Here is a 26,277-nt window from a genome sequence, read left to right as displayed (position 1 = left end):
GCAAGAGAATCAAGCTTCTGTTTACTGGAAAACTTAACAAAATGCTGCCAGAAGCCTCTAGTAAACTTAATTATAAGTTCACACCCCAAAACCACTGCTTAGAGACACATTTTCAAAGACAGTCACTGGGAAACACCAGCCGAGGCAATTTCACACAGAATACATTTCTATTTAATCACAATAGTATTTCTTACCTGCAGCTCACTCGTGTCATTACACACAAAAAACCCACCCAAACAAACAAAAAAAAAATCAAAGTGCTAATCTTAATGTCTTTACAAGGAGCATATTTTTGAGTTCATTTTCTTTTGCTCAGACAAGGCCTCCAGACAGCTATACCTTTTCTCCAGTTACAAATGGACATCTCATTTGGAAAGCACTCCTGGGCCATATTAGGATATGGGGAGGGCCCTATAGAGAAGCTAAACATAGAAAAGCCAATGTCAAGAACAGAGAGTAAAGAGGCTGGTAAGGACGAGCCCTCACTCAGAAAAAGAGTGTGAGAAAGGCAGAAGAACAGTGGACTCTGCAGTCAGCACCAGCATCAATCTTCTAGGGAAAATTGCAGTTTTCTTTGTGAAACTGCTGATCCTCCTGAGTTGAAGTCACAGGGCAGAGAGTCCTCCCCCATCTAGCTGAGAAAGTTTAAAATATAGGCTCATTAGCCCCATCAGAAAGACTAAAATATGGACTCATTAGCCCCAGGCATACAGAGCTTGATGCCTGACTGCCTGGCACACTTCCCATCTGAGAAAAAATGAGCAAAAAAGGAAATTTAGCTCAGGTAAAAGGTGCAGGCTGAAAAGCAGCTGCTTGTTCTAAATGTCTCTCCTCTAAAAAACTGCACAGTCAATTTAACATTGACACGTGGTGGCAAAATCAGCAACATGGATTGCCAAGAAACAAGACAATAAGAATAGGTACAGTCTTAACTGGACGCTTCAGATGACACTTTAATGACTTTAAGTCAATTAATACTGCAATGCATAAAATGTTTGTATGTATCTACATGCTTAAGAAACCAAAACTATTAACAGGAGAAAAAACATACATGACCAAAAAGAAAATTACCATCTGGAAGTATGCTTGGTTGCCAACTTCTAAGGATTTTATTCAGTTCCTGTTCAAACGTCTGGTAGATTGGATCAATAAATATGTTGTCTTTTCGATTGCTTCCATATAAATACTACAGAAAAGAGAGAGACACAACATTTACAAGGCTAGACTAGAACAAATCCTGTGCTATGGGGTTCTTTTTCAGTACAATGCTTGCACTTTTATAACAAACAGTATCTGAACCCAAAGCACTGACACTTTAATAGAATCATAGAATCAACCAGGTTGGAAGAGACCTCCAAGATCATCCAGTCCAACCTAGCACCCAGCCCTAGCCAGTCAACTAGACCATGGCACTAAGTGCCTCATCCAGGCTTTTCTTGAACACCTCCAGGGATGGTGCCTCCACCACCTCCCTGGGCAGCCCATTCCAATGGGAAATCACTCTCTCTGTACTTAGCAGTTAAGAGTTACCTCCAGTAAGATTTATTGCTGCAAATTTATAAATCTGTGACTCATAACCAATTAGAACAATTGTAACATTTTCCTCTGAAATTTCAGCATTATAAAAAAAAGGAATTAATTAGTTTAGCTTTTCATCCACCTAGGTATCCAAAGGGAAAAAAAAACAAACCACTCAAAACACCTTAGCAAGATTCTGCAATTTTTTATGTGAATTCTGGAGCCTGACAAAAGTGCCTACAACACAGAAGTGGGAGCAAGAAAACAAATGCATATGTTTGTGGAAATGATATGCAACAGTGCAAGGCAAATGACAGGATGGTGCAAGAAGTCTGCCTTTTCTGCAGGCTAGTTATCTTAACCTTCTTGACCTTAGAGACAGAAACCCTTTTGAAGCTTTACCAACAATTCATGATAGAGGGTGATATTATTACTGTCTACAACTACCTGAAAGGGCATTGTAGCCAGGTGGGGGGTGGCCTCTTCTCCCAGGCAACCAGCAATAGAACAAGGGGACACAGTCTCCAGTTGTGCCAGGGTAGGTATAGGCTGGATATTAGGAAGAAGTTCTTCACAGAGGGAGTGATTTGCCATTGGAATGGGCTGCCCAGGGAGGTGGTGGAGGCATCGTCCCTGGGGGTCTTCAAGAAAAGCCTGGATGAGGCACTTAGTGCCATGGTCTAGTTGACTGGATAGGGCTGGGTGCTAGGTTGGACTGGATGATCTTGGAGGTCTCTTCCAACCTGGTTGATTCTATGATTCTATGATTAGTATTTGATGTTATCCTCTCTGAAAGCATTTCTAAGAAATGGAGGACTTCAATGTCCCACTTCAGTGTTGCTACTGGATGCAATAAAAATGACAAGGTACAAAAAGTGTACTCACTTCTGGAAATGGCATCTATTTCTGCACACATACTTGAAACAACACTGTTTCTTGTTTAGACTAGAGGCTTCAGAGTATCTTGCTTTATCTTTGCACTTGGTTTTAAAACAAGGAAATCTGAATGAATACACTTCCTAGAAGTTTCCCACACATCTTCATCTAGATAATTATTTTACATAACACATTCAACGAATTCTTCAAAGCAAAACAGTCCTCAAAATGTGCTTGTTTTTACATATATCAGTTTTGAGTTTAGAAAGAAATTCTAAGCAGACAATATAGCTTAATATAAGCTTCAGGTGGTTTGCCCTTCTGTTCCTTGTCATATTTTCCCTCCTTGACTTCTTTTTCTCTGGTTTGCAGTAAACACAGTGGCAGTGAAACTGAAATAATGCTCAAAGATGGTTCAAAACCAATTCCCACACAAGCCTATGACAGTTCAACTGGTTAAGTGTATGCTAAAACTCCGACATATTCTGTGCAGCGCCCTGGACCATTAACACTGAAGAGTCTATGAGTGCAGAGGAGGCCAATAAAGCTGGTGAAGGGCCTGGAGAATAAATCTTATGAGGAACAAACTGAGGGAGCTGTGGCTGTTTAGTATGAAAAAGAGGATGCTGGAGGGAGACCTCATCACTATCTACAGCTACCTGAAAGGACATTGTGGAGAGGGTGGTGCTGGTCTCTCCTCAGAGGTAAACAGTGATAAGAGCAAATGGCCTCAAGCTGCAACTGGGTAGGTCTAGACTGGACATTAGGAAACATTTTTTTCTACAGAAAAAGTGGTCAGGCATTGGAATGGGCTGCCCAGGGAGGTGGCAGAGTCACCGACCCTGGATGTGTTTAAAAGTGCTTAGAGATATGGGTTAGGGGTGAACCTTGTAGACTAGGGAAATTGCTTGGACTTCAGGATCCGGAGGGTCTTTTCCAAGCAGAACATTTGCGTGATTCTGTGTGTTGCAGTTTCCCCTGCTACACAATATCCAATAAGCATCTGCAAACCTTTGTTTCTACATAGTAACACTATGCTCTGCTAATCTACAAACTCCAGCAGGGGCAGGATTAAGCACAAGCAGCTACAACCTGAGTTAAACTCTACCAAAACTGTAGCGAACAGGAAGGAAATAGACATGGCCTCTGAGCCCCACAGTGGAGAACAGGCTGAAATTACTGCCTATAGAACCTCCAGATAGCCATCTACCAAGCTCCATAAACCTGAATTCTTGGCCAAGCATCCCTACATGCTAAAAACAACCACCAAAAAAAACCCAAACCCTACTCCCCAAACCTCTCAGTCTGTACTGGGACAAAGAATGGAGGCCACCATGCAACAGGGAGAGAGCCAGGCTAACACCTGGGCATCGAGTCAGTCATCAGCAAGTTTGCAAATGACACCAAGCTGGGGGCAGATGTGGCTGGGTTGGAGGGCAGAAGGGCTCTGCAGCGGGACCTTGACCACCTGGACAGATGGGCAGAGTCCAATGGGATGGGGTTCAATAGCTCCAAGTGCAGGGTGCTGCACTTTGGCCACAACAACCCCATGCAGAGATACAGGCTGGGGTCGGAGTGGCTGGAGAGCAGCCAGACAGAGAGGGATCTGAGGGTGCTGATTGATACCCGCCTGAACATGAGCCAGCAGTGTGCCCAGGTGGCCAAGAGAGCCAGTGGCATCCTGGCCTGCATCAGGAATGGTGTGGTCAGCAGGAGCAGGGAGGTCATTCTGCCCCTGTACTCTGCACTGGTTAGACCACACCTTGAGTACTGTGTTCAGTTCTGGGCCCCCCAGTTTAGGAGGGACATTGAGATGCTTGAGCGTGTCCAGAGAAGGGCGACGAGGCTGGTGAGAGGCCTCGAGCACAGCCCTATGAGGAGAGGCTGAGGGAGCTGGGATTGTTTAGCCTGGAGAAGAGGAGGCTCAGGGGTGACCTTATTGCTGTCTACAACTACCTGAGGGGTGGTTGTGGCCAGGAGGAGGTTGCTCTCTTCTCTCAGGTGGCCAGCACCAGAACAAGAGGACACAGCCTCAGGCTGCCCCAGGGGAGATTTAGGCTGGAGGTGAGGAGAAAGTTCTTCACTGAGAGAGTCATTGGACACTGGAATGGGCTGCCCGGGGAGGTGGTGGAGTCGCCGTCCCTGGAGCTGTTCAAGGCAAGGTTGGACGTGGCACTTGGTGCCATGGTCTAGCCTTGAGCTCTGTGGTAAAGGGTTGGACTTGATGATCTGTGAGGTCTCTTCCAACCTTGGTGATACTGTGATACCTTCTTCTAGGAGAACTCTCTCCACCAGATGCTTGCCTAACCATGCAGCAACCTTTAATTTAAGTGTGGTATTTTTCAGGACCAGTACTTCCAAGTTATCAAAACCATTACTGAATCATTTCTGGCTGTAAGAAGAACAATTTCACCTGCAAATGAACCTGAACTGAGAAAATGTACCCCATGGCTCAGGGACCAGTTTGCTGGAATAGATTTTCCATGTGCTTCCTTTAAGAAAGTAAGTTACGCCACAAAGTCAAAAGAACAACTTAAAATTTGGAGACTCATAGAATAGAATCATAGAATCATAGAATCAACCAGGTTGGAAGAGACCTCCAAGATCATCCAGGCCAACCTAGCACCCAGTCCTATCCAGTCAACTAGACCATGGCACCGAGTGCCTTATCCAGTCTTTTGTTGAAGACCTCCAGGGATGGTGACTCCACCACCTCCCTGGGCAGCCCATTCCAACGCCTCCTGAGTGCTTTCCCTGTGTTCAAGCCATATCACACACCCACGAGGAAAACCTCCAACCACTGTAGTCAGGCACAGTGAGTGCAGTTAATTCCAGTGGAGGGGTAAAGCACTCATTCTTAACTGTGGCTGCTACGTTCTCTTCCTTTAAAGGGAAACTAAGCAAAATATCGATGATCTCTGGCACAATGAAATAGCATACCTTAATCTCCTCTGAGCCCCTTTTGAGCTAAACAGAGCCAATACCTTTTATGCAACAGTAGCAGACAATTTATTCTCTTTCAGGAGCATCCACGTCAGGTTTGTCAGACAGAAAGAAGGACTAAAAAAGTACTGGAAGGCAATGGAGTTTTGTTGCACACTGAGACAACTATGTTGTACTTAATGTACCACTAAGTTGCTTAAATTTGCCTTCTCAGAAGGGTAACATATATCCATATACAAACTGTGATGGTTTGTGATCTAGTTCTCACCAAAACATTCTAGCTTGCTTCAACCTAGCACAAAACAATTTGCCATTAACACACAGACACTGGATGCAACCCTTGACAGCTCACATGCTTACACATTTCGGTCCCTTACTTGCTGTTCATCTTTATGAAACACAAACTCCTAAGAGCAAGGCACATCGTCCTATCAGTCTGAATAGCAGTGGCACCAATGGGCCAATGAAATGGGGCTTTAAACACCATATAAATACTGGACATGAATTATAAGCAATAACTACAGAAAAATGACAAGTTGTTCCTCCAGTGTTCCAGTATTATATATATATCAGGGCTGATGATAATAGTGTTGTGCTAAAAAAAATCCCCAAACCTAAAGTTATGTGCTAAACTAGCTTTCACAGTAGACAAGGCAACAAAGAGAAAGATGAAGAAAATTAAGAGATTAGTTGAGTTTAATTTTACAAACGCAGACATCACTCTCTGCAGTGCTTATCAGCTTAATATGAGTACTTCCAATTCAAAAGAAAGATACAGAGACCGTATGCAAGTGCAGAAGCAGAAGGCAAATGGGTTTGAAACATGCCTCACAGCAGCATTGACTGAAATGACAAACAATAAGTGCTCACTTCTCATATTTCAACCATGAGGTAAAGATATCAGCTGACTCCTTAATTTTGATTACCTGGCATACAGAAAAATTAGTGGGGGGCCTTCTATTTTTGTAAGATTCTGATTTACAAATCTGCTGTTTGATTCAAATCCTCTACCTTAAGTATAAAACACTTTAAGCAGAACTGCAAAGCCCGTGAATAGTTTGTTCCCCACAGACCATGTATTTGTTATTGCCTTTTCACTTGAGTGAAATTTTCTGTGTTCTCAGTTCTGAACACTCTTTTTTTTCAAATCTATGATTTGCCTTATGTAGCAAAAATTCAAACATTCTCTGCTTGAAAGGTAAGCTGTAGAACAGCTTTGCTGCCCAGGGAGGTGGTGGAGGCACCGTCCCTGGGGGTCTTCAAGAAAAGACTGGATGAGGCACTTAGTGCCATGGTCTGGTTGATTGGATAGGGCTGGGTGATAGGTTGGACTGGATGATCTTGGAGGTCTCTTCCAACCTGGTTGATTCTATGATTCTATGATTCTAGTGGTATGTTATTGCCCTGACATTCAATACATCTGAACTGCCTCCCTTTATCTTTGCAATACAGTATAATTATATTTCAGGAGGTAAGGTGTGTGTGCAAGACAGCACAGCAGAATTTCCTGTGCTCTGTTACCAGTCTGCAATATTAAGTAAATTAGAGTCTCCCAAAAAGACACTTCACACAGCTTATTTCCACTATAGGCTAAGTAACTGAATTAGTAAAACTTACAGATCAAGCCTTGTCTCACTCTGTTTTTACATCAAGTCATCTCTGGCAAACAAAACAAAGAGTGGCATTTGGAAACGCTGTTGGTTTAGACTGCAAATGTCCTGCTTTAACCCAGTAAGAACATTAAATTATTACTCTATATTGGTGTGCATTTGAATTTTCAGGATAGGTCTGCAAACTCATTTTCTATACAGCTAGCTTTCCACAATGTGATTTACACAACAGTCTCTCCGTGTTCAAGGTCACAGCCATTATGTTAAGAATAGCTCCTAGCCAATAAATCCACATCTTCTTCATTCTTGCACTGAAATGGGTTACAGTCAAATCAGTAGCTCTGTTTCTCATCTCTACAGCCTCTACTAACCTCCTGAATCCCAAGACACAGATAATAGATGCTGTCAGGTGCATAGTTCTCTCCATTTGGCCTTCGAATTTCATTGACAAAATGGGTCAACCCATAGTTTAACTCAGCTGAAGTATGTGATAATAGATCTTCCTTTAATTTCACAGACTTTGCTGTAAAATAGAGAAAAAAATGCTGCATTATACAACAGAATTATTACATGGTGATTGAGGTGGGGTATTTTTGGACTGAAAAATGGCAAAGTGGCTTCATGTTCTACCAACCAAAGAGCAAGTCTAAATGTACTAAACAGTTCAAATGTTAGGTCTCTATTAAAATAAACAAGGCTACCAAAATAAACTCTAGTTAAGCAAATGCAGTACCACCCACTGACAAAGGCACTGCCGTGCACAGCTGAGTATGACACAGAAGTGGCCCAAGATGCTAAAGTGAAGACACTACTGTAGAGTGAGACCTCCAGGGGAAATGGCAATTTCCTAGGATCCAACAGCATAACACAAGAGTGATAAGATGCATATGAGAGCTGAAGAGCAGGAGTAATGGCAATTTCTCTTTTCCCTCCCTCACACAGAGCAGCATCGAAGAAATAGCTGCAAGGCTCCATGGCAGCAAAGGTCATCTCATGTCAGAGCACCATAGTCAGGTACTGCCAGCCTCAGATGAAGATTTCTTTTCAGGACAATGAATAGGATGCCCATCCCTTGCAATTTAGAAGTCCAGAAAAGATGTGAAACTCCAAGGTGAGTTAGAATATGAGAAAAATCAGGATGCAGACAAAAGATGAAAATGGTCAGGAAAAGCCAGAAGAGTCAAATGGTGCTGTCTTGGCTTGTATGAGAAGTGCAAGGCCCAGCATTTTGAACCAGGTAGGAGAAACACAGGAAAAAAAGAGCTATGGTAAAATAATCCCAGCCACTGTGGGAACACTAGGGACGTGTGAAAACTTCTACTGGAATTTCCAGCTGAGAATCAGATGAGCACAGCTATCCTCCCTAACAAGTAAGAATCTGGATGCCAGATGTTTTTGCAGTACTTACTTGATTTCAATTCCTCTAATTCTGGAAGCTCTTCATCTAAATGCCGAGACTTTACCCAGTGCTTCCAAGCATTGACACCATAGGCATATTTGAATGGGAAACTGCACTCTGAGTTTTCAGAGCTGTCATCGTGAGACTGGTATCCTGACACCGCTTTCCTCTTCACCCCCTGCCATTGAAACACAGCGGTTACCACTGCTGACAGCCAGCAACAACAGCAGCACAGACGCTGGGCAGAATGAGCAAGCTGCAGACAGAGCTACCAACTGAATGCTCAGTGTAAAGAAACAGGCACGCTTCATTCAGTGGGTAGCTTCTCTGTTGAGCATACTTCTAAGGACAGTATTTACTTAAGTTGACAGATGTTTCTAATTCACCTCTCAGTCTGGAGAGTAATGTTTGATAAAAGAGTTGCTATGTTGGCTATACTGTCATCATCCCATGATGAACCATGTAATTCCATGTATTTACAGGATTTCACTCTGTTAATGCTCAGGAAGTTGAAAACACTACAAATCTGTATCAGACAGTTTAGGCTCAACTGAAGCCACCAGTGGAAAAGCCAGGGCTGGTCCCATATTAAAACACATCCAGCAGTGCGTATGTGGATAATATGCATCAGGCAATACCAACAGTCCAGGCTCCAAATTTTAAACTAAAAAGACATTTTATTCTTAGACAACTTTACTAGAAATCGGCTGGACTTTAAAACCTGTGATACATGCTGCAGTTATCACAATAAAACCATTGCAGTTTTGTGCTAGGCACTAGAAACTCTTGTTTTCTGATAGTCTCCTTCTGTATGAAAGAATAGAGCTAATGTATCTGCAATGCTCAAATTAAGATTTTTAATTGAGAACAAAAATCTGGGAAAATTACAAGCAACTACAAGTGTTGTTTAAAACTATTTTGAATAGGAAACTCTGTTTTCTGATAGTCCCTTCTGTATAACAGAATACAGCTAATGTATTTGCAATGCTTAAACTATGATTTTTAATTGAGAACAACAAACTGGGAAAATTACAAGCAACTACAAGTGTTGTTTAAAACTATTTTGAATAGGAAACTCTGTTTTCTGATAGTCCCTTCTGTATAACAGAATACAGCTAATGTATTTGCAATGCTTAAACTATGATTTTTAATTGAGAACAAAAATCTGGGAAAATTACAAGCAACTACAAGTGTTGTTTAAAACTATTTTTAATAGGAAACTCTGTTTTCTGATAGTCCCTTCTGTATAACAGAATACAGCTAATGTATTTGCAATGCTTAAACTATGATTTTTAATTGAGAACAAAAATCTGGGAAAATTACAAGCAACTACAAGTGTTGTTTAAAACTGTTTTTTAACAGGAGATGCTGTAGTTCCCATTATAAGCCATGGTAATGCAAACATTCTTCCAGTCTACTACCAAACTAAAGACAGCTTTGTTGAAATAGGTGGAAAACATCAATTTACCTCACAGAGTTAAGATAATCTGTAAGAAAAGACAGTTAACTTGTTTTAGAGAAGTATGAAAACTGAAAAAAAAAACCAACCCTGCCTTAATTTTGCCCACTTAAATGTGAATAGCATGGCAAGATTACCTTCTTTTTGGGCCGTGGTCTTGGCTGTTCCTCATATTCCTCCCCAAAAACAGGAGGCAACAAAAACTCGTTTTCTGTATCAAGCTCTTCAGTTGCTGGAAATACATTAACAGAACAGAACACATTTCTAAACAGTTTAAAAAACAATCTGGGTTTGAAAAGAACAATGAACTCTATCAGCCTGCATTAACATAAGGGGCCAACAAAAGCATACATCTAAACATCACCAAAGACTGGATTTCAGTAAGAGGAAATAAATCTGTTATTTTGAAAGTAAGGCAAATGTCCTGCCTGTTTATTTCTACATAAACTGCAAAGGACACAATGCTCTACATTTTCAAGCACCAAATGGGTAGGTGAAGGAAGAGCTGTGTATGTCATATACCTTGACTTCAGCAAGACTTTTGATACCATTTCCCACAGTATCCTCATAGAACAGCTCAGGACACGTGGCATAAACAGTTGGTCTGTGAGGTGGATTGAAAACTGGCTCAACAACAGAATCCAGAGCACTGTCACCAGTGGCACAGAGTCAAGTTGGAGACCTGTAGCCAGTAGTGTTGCCCAGGGGTCAGTACTGGGTCTAGTTTTTTTCAGTATCTTTATCACCAACATGGATGAGGGCATTAAGTGTACCCTCAGCAAGTTTGCTGATGATACAAAACTGGGGAGGAGTGGCCAACAGCCTATCAGGCTGTGCTGCCACCCAATGAGATCTGGACAGACTGGAGAGTTGGACAAAGGCTAAGCATATGAAGTTCAATAAGGATGAGTGCAGGGTCCTGCAGCTAGGGAGAAACAACAACAAGCATCAGTACAGGTTGAGGGCTGCCCTGCTAGAAAGCAGCTCCACAGAGAAAGACATCAGAGTCCTCGTGGACAGCAAGTTCTGCATGGGACAGCAATGTGCCCTTGGGGCCAAGAGAGGCAATGGCATCCTGGGTGCATCAGGAAAAGTGTGGCCAGCAGGTCTAGGCAGGTTCTTCTCTAACTCTGCTCCTCCCTGCTGAGACCACGCCTGGAATACTATGTCCAGTTTTGGACTCCCCAGCTCAAGAGAGACAGGGACCTGTTGCTGGAGAGAGTCCAGCAGAGAGCCACAGGGATGACTGAGGGACTTGAGCATCTCCCCTGTGGAGAGAGACTGGGAGACCTGGGGCTGTTTAGTCTGGAGAAGAGAAGACTGAGAGGAGATCTTATCAATGTGTACAAATATCTGAGGGGTGGGTGTCAAGTGGATGGGGCCAATCTCTTTTTGGTGATCAGCAGACAAGGAGCAATGGCTACAAACTGGAACACAGAAGGTTCCAGCTCAACATGAGGAGAAACTTCTGTGCAGTGAGGGTGACAGAGCACTGGAACAATCTGCCCAGAGAAGTTGTGGAGTCTCCTTCTCTAGAGACTTTCAAAACTCTCCTGGATGCATTTCTGTATGAACTACCCTAGGGAATCCTACTTGGCAGGGAGGTTGGACTCGATCTCTGCAGGTCCCTTCCAACCTCTAAAGTTCTGTGATTCTGTAGAGTGGTAGAAATTGTAACACATAAAAGTAAGACCTTCTCTAAAGAAAGGTCTCAAAGTAGTGATTTTGCTGCTAATTCAAGTAGCTAGCTTTTTCAGATACAACTATGGACATTAGCAAGATACTAAAAGGTAACACAAGTTACATGCAATATACCAGCTTGCAATTTTCTAACAAACTTCAGTGGGAAATTTATCCTTTTAGCATTTCTGATCTAAACTACCATTGCCCACAGAAATACCTGGTGACTGAAGAATACATTTACTAGTGTATTGCATAACATGTGACATCTAAGTCTTTGAGTCTTCAAAACAGCTTTCCTAAATCCATGTCCAAAATCAAGTGGTGAGGCCAAAATTGTCTGTTAAAGGTTAATTCTCCTTTTTCTCTTTGCATTCTGTTACAAATACTACACTCAAAAAGATTTAACTAATTCAGAAGTCCTCAGTCTTGCAAAGACAGGGCAAAGTGTTACTTAACACTCAGTCAAGTGCATCTTGCAACCCAATAAAGCTCCTCTGAAAGGATGATAAGGTGAAACTACAGTGCCTACAATGACTATTTTGCAATATTTATTACAATGACAGAAGAAATACCTCTTGGAAAGTCTATTTCAATATCGAGGTCTGGTTCATACGGAACATCAGGCAAGCTTGTCTGTGTCTCTGTTTCTGAGTTTAGTAGATTTGACTCAACCATTGCATCTGTTTGACAAAAAAAAGAAAAAGGCAGGCAAACCTTCTATTATTTTGACCAACACATGGATTAGAACATTAGAGGCTAAGTGGTTCTAAGGCTGCTTGTTCTGCTCATTACAATCCATCCCAGTTTGGAAAACAGTCTCTTGCGAGTGCAGCATCATGACCCCCCTGCATATCAGGCCCATGTCATAAGTTCATGTCATTTATAAACAACTTTTCAAACGTTTGTTGAACGAACTTGCAAAGAACCTGACTCAAGGAAAAGCCCTAAGATACAGTTTTTTGAAGAGAAGGTAAATTCTCCTAGGAAGATATGTAAGAGACTTGAGAATTTCAGCAGGCAGAGCCAGGAAAGAAGGGCACTGTGGAAAAATCTCATGCAAAATGTTCAGCATTAAGGCTGTCACAGCCAGTTCTCTCCTTCAAGGTGAGGTGGTGTGATGATAAGCCCTATCCACGTCAGAACCTCCAACCACCTATCAGCTGATGCACAATCGTCATCAAAGAGATAATAAATGCAGTTCAGGATCAACTCAGAGCAAAAGCATTAAGTCACCTTGTTGTGCTGCCCAGTTACACCTGTGAAATATTTGTCAGTTACACCTATGAAATGTTTGTAACAGTCCCAGCTTCCCCACACCCAACAAAAAATGTTCCTAGTAAGGTGTACAAGGAGGTCAGATGCCTGTCATATCCTGCTTTCTTCAGATAAACCTCCTGTCTTCACACAGCTGTGAAGATCAGCTTCCCTAAACTTCTGACTTGAGGTTTTCTGGGAGGAAAAATGGATTTGATTTAGCTTGTCTTTTAATTATGCTGCAAAGAAAACCTGTGCCTGCACTCTTGACTGACTTTTGCCATCAGCCATGAAGCTGGCACAAGCCAAGAGAATGGCTCTATTCTTAAAGGGAAATGTGTGGTACAGCATGCTGGAGTCACACACCAGATTTCAGAAAGTTTTCTGTATTTCAAATCTGCTAAAATGACCTTCAAAAACATTTAGATAATTAAGAAACCAAGTCAGTAAAAGAACTCAGTAACAGCACTGCTGTACTCAAAGAATCTTTCCGTATAATAAAAACACCCAACCCTTTTCTTCATTCACAAGCACTAACACATGCACCCTAACAGCCCAAAGAGTAAAGTCTCAGTAAGAAACTCACTTGTCACATCAGAATTTTCATTTTTTCCATCATGGTCAGGTACCATTCCTGACAAGTTCAGTAGCTCAGTTTCCAGAGAATTAGAGGGTACTTTTCCCCTCAGGTCTTCTACTGCTGCAAGGATTTTCTCACTGGTATCCAGAGTAGAGGGCAAGAAAATTGGTACTGGTACCTATGCAGATGTGGGGTGAAGAGACAATCAGAGAAAAAAACCACACTGCAATAAAACTGCAGCAGCAGTCACCACAGAAACAAATTCTATCCATCTTCTGAAAAACAGAGTTAATATAGATTAGAAAAATATCACTTCACTGAGAGCTAAAGGAAAGTTCTAGGCTTAAAAAAAAAAAAAAATCAATGTAAATGATTGAGATCAAAAGGAAAGATAACAAGAAAACCCCAACCCAACAAAATACAGCAATTCAAAGAAAGAACATAAGGCACTTTGGAGCTTCAGATCTGTCTGACCATAATTTCAGTCTAACAGTTTGGACAAACTGGCATCCTGTTTCAGTGGCTTGCTTACAAAACATGGAATTTTAGGAATTCACAGGTTTTTCCCCACCACCTGGATGAGATTTGGTGCATAACAAAATCATTCTATTTATCCCACTCTGCTATTTTTCCCTAACATAATCTTTCAGTTTCTTCCTTAGCAGAATAAATCTTGCTGTTTAAAGCTCATTCAGGAAAGTCTGAAGTGTAATGCAGAATAGTTCCTAAGAAGCTCAGCAGCACAAGGAAAGTAGGCAGTCAATTTCCTGATTTTTATTTAGAAACTGAGTGCCACTGACAAACTTTCAATGCTTTCCAGTACATAACGCCACAGCATCCTGCGATCCTTTAGCCTGTCCAGGCTATGAACAGTCAACAATACAAAGTGGTCCCACACATGCATATGAATGGATGTCAATTTAAACATGAAGCTGAAGTCTCACTTACAGGAACAGGAACCGCTGTAGGAACAGGAACAGTTTGACTATACATGTTCATAGGCACCGGGACATAGACAGGTACAGGAATAGGCACTGGGACATACTCTTTTTTCCAATCATCTTCTATTAAAAGAAAAAATAAAAAGGCAAACACTGCCAGGTACTTAAATATATCTTACTCCTGCAGCTTATGGAAAAAAAAAAAAAGGTAGAACATCTGCAGTATGTTTCAAGACAATAACAGTTTAAAAAGTTTACAGTGAAGAAGGTAGCAGTTCCAGTACAGTTCAAGTTACCTGTCTGACAAGATTTTGTCTGCATATGAGGTTTACAATATGTGGCTTTTGTCATTGTCAAAGGCTTACAGAGAACTGCCTTGTTCTTCATTTCTCTGTTTGGTGTTGGAGAAGGTGGTGGTGCTGAGCCCTAAAGACAAGTAAATCAAAGAGAACGTGCTGTTGTACCACATTGATTTCAACACAAATGTATCTTTTGATAGATGAAATACTGAAGATGAAGATCACAACAGCACCATACAACTGCACCAAGTATTATTCTTTAATTGCAAGTTATTCTGCATTTCAGGGCTAGCACTTCCATCAATAGCTTCTGCAAGAAGAAGTCACTCTAAGTTGTATAACAAACTTCTGGCTCAAGGTCTAACTTTCTTTAACTATGTTATCCAAAAATTGCATTCTTAAAAAAAAAAAGCCTTATTTCTAAATAAAATGTTATCTCTAAACACTTTTTTACTGCCTGAGACATATGAGCTTCGAGCTCCCTCTGCTGGGTCTACTACAGTGACAACAACAACTACTTTTGGGGGACAATACTTAACACTAAAACCTCATCGTTAATGTCAGCCGGTAAAAGCCCTCTTGTTCCAGACATGTTTTTTGTCTCCACGAACCTGTTTTAGAGTCTGATTTAAGAAACAGACTGTCACTTTTATTTGATCACAGATAGGAAGACTACTCTCACTTTTGAATGTGGAAAGTCGAGTGAAAAGAACAACAGTAAGCGGCATTCACCTTCTAAAATACAGAAAATCCCCAACCCAGCTTTATTACAAACAACTTTTATGTGACCTCTAAAAACGTACAGACTGAATTAATGCAATTCGAATTTACCACAGAATCATTAAGGTTGGAAAAGACCTTTAAGATTGAGTCCGACTGCAACCCAACTACTATGACCACTACACTATATCCTGAAGTGCCACATCTACAGCTTCTTCAACACCTCGAGGGCTGGCAACTCCACCACCTCTCTGAGCAACCCGTTCAAATGCCTCACCACTCTCAGAGTAAAGAAGTTTTTCCTAGTGCCCAGTCTAAATCTCCCCTGGCAGAACATTTTAGCTTGTCTGATGTCGACAGTTACCTGAGCAATCTTATTTTCTGTATTTGTCATTACTTTATTTTATAGTACCATCAATATACTTTCACTTAAATCTAAGATTTACCTTACATAAACCTATATATATTAAAAAGGAGAGTATTTTTTTTCATGGAAAATGAAGCATTCCTAAGACTTGCCATGAGACAAGCAAAACAAAGCTAAGTTAGCATAGAAAACATATGAACACCAACCAAAAAAGGTATTAATAATACTTTTGACAAACTGACAAAAAATGAAACTTAAAATGAAGGCTGTTGCATCCATTCACGATCCCCACCCTCCCAGAGAGGATTCCTCCAAAAGGTTATGCTTCCCTGCTCTGCCACCTGCAGCAAAGTCAATCTCCTTAGGCATCAATTATTCTATTCTTATGCATTTTACAGACCTGAAGCTTTATTTTCAGTTTCTCAATGCTTATTCTAACTGATCAGTGAAATTATGTTCCCTTTCTATACTCAATTGTGCTAGTTTGAAGCAGGCTAGAATGTTTTGGTGAGAAGAACTGGGTTACAGGCTGTGAAAGGAAAACAACGGTGATGCCTGCTTCCCTCATAGGCTTGCTGAGATGTATGGGAACAAGAAATAAAAACATAGATAACCACTCTCACTGGGGCTGCTGGCTGAGCTGCATCTCTCTAACCTCACCCTCCATTGTGGACTCATCCACTTTGCTTCCTAACCCCCTGGCTGAACCTCTATTCTTCCTTGGGACTGGGGTAAGGCTGAGAGGGGTAGGGGGAAGGTGCAGGGGTGGTTGAGAGCCTCTCCTGGGGAATCAGGTTTCTGGGAGGGGAATTGTGTTTCTGTACTACCTTCTATCTTGTGTATTTCTGTCTATAACTGTATCTACTGTAAATATCTGCTTGTATATTGTGCCAAGCTGTAAATATAAGCTTCATTCATACTTCCAGAGCCAGTTGAGTCTAGTCTGGGTGATTTCTGAAGTGTGGGGGGTGGGGAACACCCAAACCATCACATCAATAAATACACCTAAACAGTTCTTTACCATGAGGATGCTGGAACACTGGAATAAGTTATCTAGGGAGACAGTTGAGGCCCTGGATATATTCAAGGTGGGGCTCAACAAGGCTCTGAGCAACCTGATCTAGTGGAGGATGTCCCTGCTCACTGCTGAGGGGGCTGGACTAGATGACATTTCAACCCAAACCATTCTACGATCCTGTAATAAATGTGTTTGTGGATCACCTTAAGCTTTCCTGTGCTATAGATGCAAAACACATGGCTGACGACTGCACTTCCCTGAAGACAGTGAAAATACGAACATTAAAAAAATTACTGGGAACTACTGTTGTGAAGACTAAAAAACTCCATAAATTCAGGTTAGAATCATTCAGAGACACTGTATTTTGTTTGTTAACAGCATCCCTTTAAGTCACCAGGATCTCATACTTCAAACAGACCTAGTTATGTTATAGTATATTAAATAGATGTACTTACTGTTGTTTTTGTTCGAGGGGTCTGACAGCCCTGATCTAAAAATGCAAGAAAATGGTTTTAGACATTTCTCCCCCATTTTAGAAGCAAAGCAAGTTTCATTAAGCAACTCAGACAGCATCTATCATGAGTATAACATTAAACTAATAGCGCTGATTAGTACTGTACCACAGGTGAGAACTGCACCCAAGGCTTCTCATTCACAGGCACCTGACCACTCTAGCAAATGCTGGATCAATGCTCCATCCAGAGCTTCTTTCAGAAACCACCAAAATGTTCAAATATGAAAATGGCCCTAGAGAGAAACTGTGTTACTCTAACTACATTAATTAAAAAAGCTGATTTATTTGGATTTTGCCTGACTTGCTGTTTAGATGTAGACAGTGTAAATATGCATTCAGCTCCCATCAACAAATTTACACATTACCTATTGACAACAGAAAAAAAATTAATATATTCCTCTTTCATTCCATTCCATTCTCATTTCCATTTCATTTACTTCCTTTTAATTCCATTTATTTTTTCATTCCTAGTGCATTTATCTGTCCTCTGTGACCAAAACACATTTGGAAGTGTTTCCACAGAGCAAGTAATGACAAAGGGGGGAACAAGGAAATAGGGGGGAAAAGAGGAAATAGACCACTTTCTGTCCCCAAGAAGGCATAACACTGAAACTATTCAAGCCTGTCTGGATGTGTTCCTCTGTGACCTGAGCTAGACTATGGTCCTGCTCTGGCAGGGAGGTTGGACTCGATGGTGTCTTTGGGTTCCTTCCAACCCCTGATACCCTGTGATCCTGTGAACATAAAAAGCCCTGCTTTTTAAAAAGTGATTACAAAACTGTCTGATTACTTGACAATGTTTCAGCTCTTGAAAAAACTTTGAAGTAAGGACCTAAGATTAAAAAATAACAACCAGCTCAAAGATGCCTCTGATGATAAAAGCAAGTAATCTCCAACACAGTTTATTAAAACAAACACGTAATTCAAGCAGCTTTAAATTTTACATCTAAAGGAAGCACCTTGTTTGCCATAAAGCAGCACATACCATAGTGTAAGTTCTCAGGTCCCTTCTGGGTTGCCAGATTTGGCTCATTTTGTTGACAGTAGAAACGGAGCAAACAGTGCTGATCGCAGAAGTGTTTCATTTCGCCGCGCCACTGCACTTTCTCTTTGAGAGTTCCTTGAGACTTACAGCAGTCACATCGTGCAGCCTTAATGCAAAGGAAGATTTTGACATTTTTAAGTAAGCCTTGAAAAAAGAGCATTGCTATATTTAAAAACGTTCAAAAGTACTGCAGAATCATTGCAACCAAACAGTTCGGTCTCATTTGTGTAGGCTCTGATAGCTATGCTACCTTCTAACCTGCATATAAAGGCACATCTGTCACTTATATTTAGTTGTTTGCTGGGGCTTATACCCAGAACAAGTCCATTTTGCTTCACTAACTCCTTAAAAATTGCTCATTTCCAGTCAGCAAAAAAATCAATGTTATGCCTCAACTTTAATTATTTCCATCTAAGTATTCTATGAAACAAGAGCATAAAGGAACAGAGAGCCTTTAATAAGTCACTTGAGCTAAGGGTAAGTATGTCTGTTTCTCACTACTCAAAGTGTTTTAAGTGGCAAGCAGAATCTCAGAGCCCTCTAATGTAGACAACTTGTATATATTCATTTAGTAGTTAGACAACTATTTATACAATGATTATTTAGTTCAAACTTTCCCTATAATTTATAATCAAGAAGCCTCAAACTAAGGCACTTTCCACAAAACCTAGCTAGAAAAACTTTGTTCTTCTATCCCTAGCTAAACATTTGAGTAAGGTACCTTTTATTAGCCTTTATGCTCATTTCATGAGGCACCAAGGCAGACACTGTTTTGCTCCAAACCAGAATAACTTATAGGATGACTGATTTAATTAACTGAATAGCAGTAGCCTTTGTTTCAGATCTTCAGCTAAGCAAGTAATTGTTTGCACTGCTGCTTCCCTTGACACAGCTTGCAAGCTCTACTCTAAAAGCAGTTCTTAAAAACAAACAAACAAAGGCTTTATGGATGCTCAGAAATCCAAAATAAGCCAACCAAATAATACAGCAAGGAGGGGAAGGGGGAAATTATGGTAACGTGGCATAGAACACATTAATACATAAAATCATATGCAACGCTGTAGTTAAAACAGGGTCCAACTGTAGTTCTTGTGACTGCAAAAGAAGTATGAACAGGCCAATTAGTTCAAAATTTTAAATTAATTAAATGTCACCTTTCTTCTCTGCATTTGAATAGTCCAGCATCATCCTCTGGCAATGTAAGAAATTCAGCTTACTTGTGATTTACAAGTATTTACAATGATCTTTAGAGAGACTCCATTCTAGCAGTGTAACCACTTCTAAATCGGGAGCAAATAAAGCTGTGGCTCCAGGATCAACTCACAGCAGGTGCCAGGTGCCCTTGGAAAGGCAGGTGGTAATATACCCCCTCCCCTGTGAAGGTGTCAGCAGTAGTGCTAATGTACCTGCCGTGCAGGCAAGGTCGAGGACCTTAGAGCACTGCATTACCCTCCATCTTCCCTCAATTGTTGTCACATTTGTCACTTTGACTTTCTGATTATGCAAACCCACAGCTCACTTTGAAGCAGAGATGTTCTCAGTGAGACACAAAAGCAAGTTGTATTATTGGAAGGAAGTGGGGAAGATGAAGTGAGGAGTGTTGCCAAAATAGTTTAGATTTATCAGTTCAGGGAAACTGTGAATTCACACCTTAAATGAAAATGCCTTTTCCAGAGAGATCAAAAGGCTGAAACACCACTTGAATTCACTAATTCTAAATCTCAAGTCCAGACAAAACTGTTTGACAGCTGACCATGTTCAGAAAAGCCCACCTATGTTAGTCTGCTGAACACTGCTTGAGCATCAAAGCACCACATTCTGCTCAATTTTCTCTCTCCTTCAGAAAAAGGTGACAAACTTCAACAAATGCAACACCTACAGCTTTCCTACAACTGTTTCCTCCCTCTTCTGGTTCTGCTCTTTCATTTAGGCCTTTGCTTAAGTGTATTATTGTCTCTCCTGGGCTGCTACTGAGGTATTGAGGGGATTTTTTTTTTCCTCTTCATTTGATTCCACAAGGAAACTACAACTCCTTCGCAAGACCAGGGTTCCTTTATAGGGATGCTTCACTTCTCATCTCTACCCTTGCTACACTGTAGTTGTACCATTTCCATAATCATGCTTGCAGCCAGTACTACACACCTTTCCACACAATGGAGTTTCCTACTAGTTGCTTGCTTTCCACATTCTCCTGACAATGAAAGTTAACTGAAGTGTGAAGTCATGATTTGTTTTCGTTTGCTCCTTCCTTCCTTCCTTCCTTCCTTCCTTCCTTCCTTCCTTCCTTCCTTCCTTCCTTCCTTCCTTCCTTCCTTCCTTCCTTCCTTCCTTCCTTCCTTCCTTCCTTCCTTCCTTCCTTTCCCTTTTCTCTGTGCTTTCACTTGGGACAGTGACACTACTTCTTAACTGACTCTCAGAAGTACCTGCCTCCACATTAACTCTCCCTCTGTCTTCCCAAAAGAGTCCATCTACAGTCCCTGTGTTCCAATTTCACGTAACTCCTTTGCCACTTTTAACTGCTTTTTTGTCCAATTCTTTCCCCAGGTGCAACTTCAACATCTTCAAGTGGGCATGCTAATTAGTACAAATTCCTAATGTCTGCCCAAACTTGCTTTAAAACCAGTTTTCACATCTGGGGCTTTTATTTACATTTTGAACCCTCTACTGACCTGGTCTGGACTGGTATTAATTTCACTTAAGCTTAGCTGTCTATTTTGCATTCAATCTGCAATAAACAGGAAACAAAACATGTTTCCACAGTGACTGATGATAAGAGAAAGGAGATCAACTGAGTACCTACTTAAAAATGAGATGCCTAACCGTACAGTGAGTAAATTCAGATGAGAACTTTCACAAGGTTGTCTTGCTGTCTCTGTGATTTAGATTAATGCTGTCTCTACTGTTTCAAACTGTACCACTGTGGACAATCTCTGCTGTCTAAGGTCACCAGACAATTATTTTTCTGTGCCTCAGACTATAGCTCCCCACCTCCTGCTTGGTCTTTGGTTAAAACACATGACCTCCACTGAATATGCAGTCAGCACTGTATGTGCTCAGCCCAATCAATATTCCGACTGTGGCCTTGACTGACCTGTCTGTGCACTTCAGCTGGAGTATTTTCAGTCATGCTTCACCATGTACTGTTAAAAAAGCTTACTTCTCTACTGTTCTCAGAACAGTATCATCTTTTGTCAAGGCATTTTCAGTGTTCTAGTATAAGCAACACTGCATGACTGAAAACTGTCATCAAGCATCAGGCTACATAAACACTTTTATTCGTGCTTCCCAGGCATTTTTCCACATTAATATCCAAACTACTGCATGCCACCGAAGTTTGCAGGAGGAGCTCTAATAGCTTAGGGAGCTAACCTCCAGACACCAAAAAATTTTACCTTGTCTTAGAGGCATATGGACACCATACAGCAGAAATTTCCTCAGCACTTGGTTCTAACTCATAACTGTAGCTGTCACCCAGCAGATGATTAGAACTGAACTATTCTTTTACATTTCAAACCCTCACATTAGGTTTGAAGAACACTCCTAGATGAGTCTGATGTGCTTCTAATACTTCTAGACAGTCTGCTGTGTTACCAGCTTCTGGCTTTTTGAGATTCTGGCATTCAAGGAAGTTCTCCTAAAATACTTAATTATTTTTAAAAGTTAAGATGTTTTCAGATAATACTAAATGAGAAAGATGTGTCCATGAAAAAGAGTAGACAAAGAAGATGGAGACAAACACTTGTTTAATGAACACAACACTGGTGTTAAAACATTTCTAGGTTATTACTACTGTGCTAGTTTGAAGCAGGGTAGAATGTTTTGGTGAGAAGAACTAGATCATAGGCTGTGAAAGGAAAACAATGCTGATGTCTCCTCCCCTCAGAGTCTTGCTGAAGAAGAAAGGAAAACATTAGATAACACTCTCACCTTTTTCTCTCACTCTCAGGCTGGGCTTTGACTGAGCTGCATCTCCCTAACCTCACCTGCCACTCTCCTTTGCTTCTTAACCTCTTGGCTGAACCTCTTTTTTTCCTTGGGACTGAGGTAAGGTTGAGAGAAGCAGGGGGAAGGTGAAGGGGTGGTTGAGAGCCCCTCCTGGGGACTCAGGTTTCTGGGAGGGGAGTTGTGTTTCTGTATTCCCTTTTACCTTGTATATTTCTGTCTATAACTGTATATACTGTAAATATCTGCTTGTATATTGTGCTAGCTGTAAATAAATAGCTTCATTTATATTCCCAGAGCCAGCTGAGTCTAGTTGGTACTTCTAAAGTGTGGGGGGGGGCGGGGAACACCCAAACCACCACAACTACTTATTTCTCTTCATGCATACATTCATTGAAACTTCAAGGTAACACTGAATATTGTATAAATGAGACAAAGCTCATACATAGTAACTATACTTAAGAAGCTAACAGACAGAACAGCAAATGAAGTACAAGCTTGGGGAGGGGTCTGTATCTACTGAATCTTCCTGCATTTTGATCTTGATCTATTTATGGCTAGGTAAGAACATTAGTTAACAACATACTAGCCAATGCAAGGTATCTGGAGTGACTTTTATAAAAGAGAGAAAAGTTATCATTAAGGATGTAAATTAAAAAAAAAAAGACAATTCTAGCAAAACATACAATTTCCCCAATACCTATTACATATCTCCCCCATGTAATAAACCCCTTTTATAACCAGACCTTAGGCAAAGGCTTTAAAATGCATTTTGAGAAAGTAAAAAAAAAAAAATTACAAACAATTCAACATCATGTAACACTAATTCCACTACTAAGTGTAAGATTCAAAAGGTTAAAATATCTAATACTTCAGTACCATCAGAAATGTCAAAAGTCACCAGTTATCAGCAAGTCTGTCTAGATTAAATTGCCTTCTCTCAGCATCGTGTTCAACTCTCCTGTACCACAGTACCAACAATGTCTCTTATGCAGACTTAATGGGCCAGTTAAGTTACTGACTTATCCCACAGGATAACCTGTAATCAGGAATGTTCAAATGCTTCTCAAACCTGAATCAGAGTATATGCTTCCATCAAATTGTATGTACATAAAACTGACTTGGTATGCACACACCCAGGCTATACTCTTTGCTGAATCACCAAGAGATTTCTAAAGCACACCAAAACTTTATTCTCTATCAGAAGGCACTTTTTCCACACTGATAAACTTTACTGAATACCCCAAGATTTTAAGGCATATAGATTAAATATTATTGTATGAAGTTAACATTTAACCAAGTTGAAGAACTTTGCAGCCAAGTTTCACCACTCTTATTTTCACATGAGACAGAATAAAAAATATTCTGGTCTTCAGTAGTTTTCTTTCAGGAATGTCTAATAAGTTTCTACATACATTATTTGAAACAAAGACTACCATGTTGGTGGCTGTAACATTTCTGGAACCAGCCACTGAAGACATAATCTGATATTTTGGAGATTCAGTTCTTTTGTGGTAGGTAGATGATCCTGAACTACAGAATTGTATCTAGCCCTTTTTTTCCACAACTGCATCTGCAAGTGTAGCTCTTGTTCTGACATTATCAGTGTAGCTTTCCAGGATGTTCACATCAGAGGTCAATTTTTTATCCATGGCACTAAACCCAGTACAATTTCACCTTTGTTTCTTTCAAAAAATGGAAAAAGACCCCAAACTTTTAACGTGAAGTATTTGCTGGTTGTGCTTCACAAGGTAAGTTAAGCTTCCAGAGATTTATAAACAGATGCCATCTGTTGTCTGATTTAAACTTTTACTAGAAATCCAATTTGGTCTTGCTTTTCCCTTTGGCATTCTTTCCACTGGGAAACACTGAATGATCAAAGCCTCTGTACTTCAAACCGTGAAAGAGAGGAATGGCAAAAAAGAAGGCAAAACAGGAAGACAAAGATCTCTGCTAACCTACTTTATCACCGGTCAACTCAAGGTACCATCTAGCTTCTATTAACAGCGTTTTCAACATTCTGAACACATTTTGACAAGAAAAAAAATGGTATCAATTGAGAATAAAAAAAGGAATTGTAAAGTAAGAAATACACACAGCAATTTCCTTTTCTGTAACTCAAGACTTCCTTTCCAAATGAATTAATAAAGTCAGATGGTAAAATGCCACCCTAGGGCTTAGGAAAAGTCAAGTGATGGAACTACTGGATTTGCTTATTGTGTAGCGAACGCCCTGCTAAAGTAAGCCATATCTGCTGCATAGTCCTTGAGATATCCTTGCATGTGCATTTTTGGTTTTTTAAACTGTGGAGCTCTCATCAAAAATTCTGAGTTACTTGCCTTGTAGTACCAGTCCTGAAATTTTTTACAGCACTCTTCACTGCAGAAATCTCTCACTACACCATCAAGTTCCTTAGTTGCTCCCTTTTTGCACAGCTGTGAGCAGTAATTACAAGTAACACATCTCAGTCCTAACCGTCTTGCAAAGTCTTGTTTATATAGCAGCTTGCAGCCTGGAAACAGATTTTAAACATTAGGAACAAAGTAATTTTTACAGAGATATCACAGTTAAGAGTTAAATACTGAAAATCAGATTAATACCACAACAGCTACAATTGGTGCTTCAGACAAATTCAGGTTGCATAATAGAATATATGTCAAGACACTTTTACCTGAGTACTTCTCCTGCACAATTCTATGGCATCATGTGGCTGCATCTTTATCAAAACACTACGTTTGACTCTGTTATCAAATCCCTGAATTAGCAGTCAGAAAAAATACATAATGTTCTTTTCATACAGACCCATGCAAAAGCATTGATTTGGAGTTACATTGCTCAGTTATGCACCCTCTGAGTGCTACACATCCAGACAACGATGAGCAGAAGTTTTAAGCTAGATAACATTACCCAGGAGAACAACATCTGTCTTCAACAACAAACAAGGATTATTACTTTTATTAATATTAATACAATACTTCAGAAAACTCACTGATTTTTAAGAACACTAATAGTTACATGATGACCTAAGAACTGAAGAGTTTCTTTCAAAACAGAACCATAAAGTAAGCATCCATCAATACTGTGAAAAATTATACAATTATAGGAATTTACATATAAAACTTACGTGGAGTTTGTATGCAATGAATCTTTTTCTTTTCACATCAGGTGAGTTGGTTGAGTTGTTGGGTTTTGGTTTGTTTGGGTTTTTTTTCCCCTCTTCAGTCATAACACAAAGGTTGCCAAATAACTCAGTAACCTGATCCTCCCTCAAGCAAATTAGAAAAGACATTCTAATATACTAAATGCATTAATCTTAGAATGCATTTAATATGTTATGATGTCTTTTCCAATTTCCTATTCTACTATATAGGCTATTTTAAGCTTATAATGTATTTAAAGTACCTTAAATCCAGGGTCAACTGGGAAAACATCTAAATGATATACCACGAGTCTCTAATTGTGGTTAAATTTTAGAGAAATTCACCCTCTCATGCTGTTAACTGTCTATATGAAACACTAGAGGCATGAGGCAGCATCTACACAGACCTTTAATCCAAAGTATTGCACCAGTTTTTATGATCTCCAAAGTATCACAGTACCACCATGATCAGAACCTAAGTCTTTGATGTGTCCACATTGCTAGGGCACACAGTCTAACACATGCAGGCTCTTGTAATTATAGTAAGCTATACAACTCAACATGTAGCATACTTCCTCTGACATACAGAATATTACAATGTATTCAGTAATTTCAACTAAATGACTTCTGTTCTTCTCCAGTAAGACAGAATTTCTTATGTGTGAAATTGAGATACTATTTTAAAAGAATCATTGAAAGCTCAGCTGGGTGAAAGCAAACATTATGAAGTTCAATAAGGATGAGTGCAGGGTCCTGCAGCTAGGGAGAAACAACAACAAGCATCAGTACAGGTTGAGGGCTGCCCTGCTAGAAAGCAGCTCCACAGAGAAAGACATCAGAGTCCTCGTGGACAGCAAGTTCTGCATGGGACAGCAATGTGCCCTTGGGGCCAAGAGAGGCAATGGCATCCTGGGTGCATCAGGAAAAGTGTGGCCAGCAGGTCTAGGCAGGTTCTTCTCTAACTCTGCTC

General features: G+C 40.4%; 1 protein-coding gene across 8 annotated transcripts in view; it reads right to left on the bottom strand.

Annotated features, from left to right (window-relative positions):
• ZMYM2 (zinc finger MYM-type containing 2) overlaps positions 1-26,277 on the bottom strand; it is a 103,585-nt gene that overhangs the window by 6,383 nt on the left and 70,925 nt on the right. For 7 of the 8 annotated variants that reach the window (XM_064171398.1, XM_064171407.1, XM_064171413.1 and 4 more), the window contains 11 exons: positions 24,508-24,680; positions 18,167-18,332; positions 17,123-17,157; positions 14,560-14,689; positions 14,271-14,386; positions 13,329-13,500; positions 12,061-12,168; positions 9,943-10,037; positions 8,356-8,524; positions 7,319-7,470; positions 1,072-1,186 (listed from right to left, as the gene is read on the bottom strand). In XM_064171398.1, the coding sequence (XP_064027468.1) occupies positions 1,072-1,186; positions 7,319-7,470; positions 8,356-8,524; positions 9,943-10,037; positions 12,061-12,168; positions 13,329-13,500; positions 14,271-14,386; positions 14,560-14,689; positions 17,123-17,157; positions 18,167-18,332; positions 24,508-24,680 (1,431 nt within the window). The remainder of the gene's footprint in view (positions 1-1,071; positions 1,187-7,318; positions 7,471-8,355; positions 8,525-9,942; positions 10,038-12,060; positions 12,169-13,328; positions 13,501-14,270; positions 14,387-14,559; positions 14,690-17,122; positions 17,158-18,166; positions 18,333-24,507; positions 24,681-26,277) is intronic. The other variant, XM_064171439.1, reaches the window with a different exon arrangement.

This window comes from Pogoniulus pusillus, chromosome 3 (assembly GCF_015220805.1).
Source record: "Pogoniulus pusillus isolate bPogPus1 chromosome 3, bPogPus1.pri, whole genome shotgun sequence".
NCBI lineage: Eukaryota > Metazoa > Chordata > Aves > Piciformes > Lybiidae > Pogoniulus > Pogoniulus pusillus.
The sequence above is the reverse complement of the archived record's forward strand: the minus strand, read 5'-3'. Positions and strand labels throughout refer to the sequence as shown.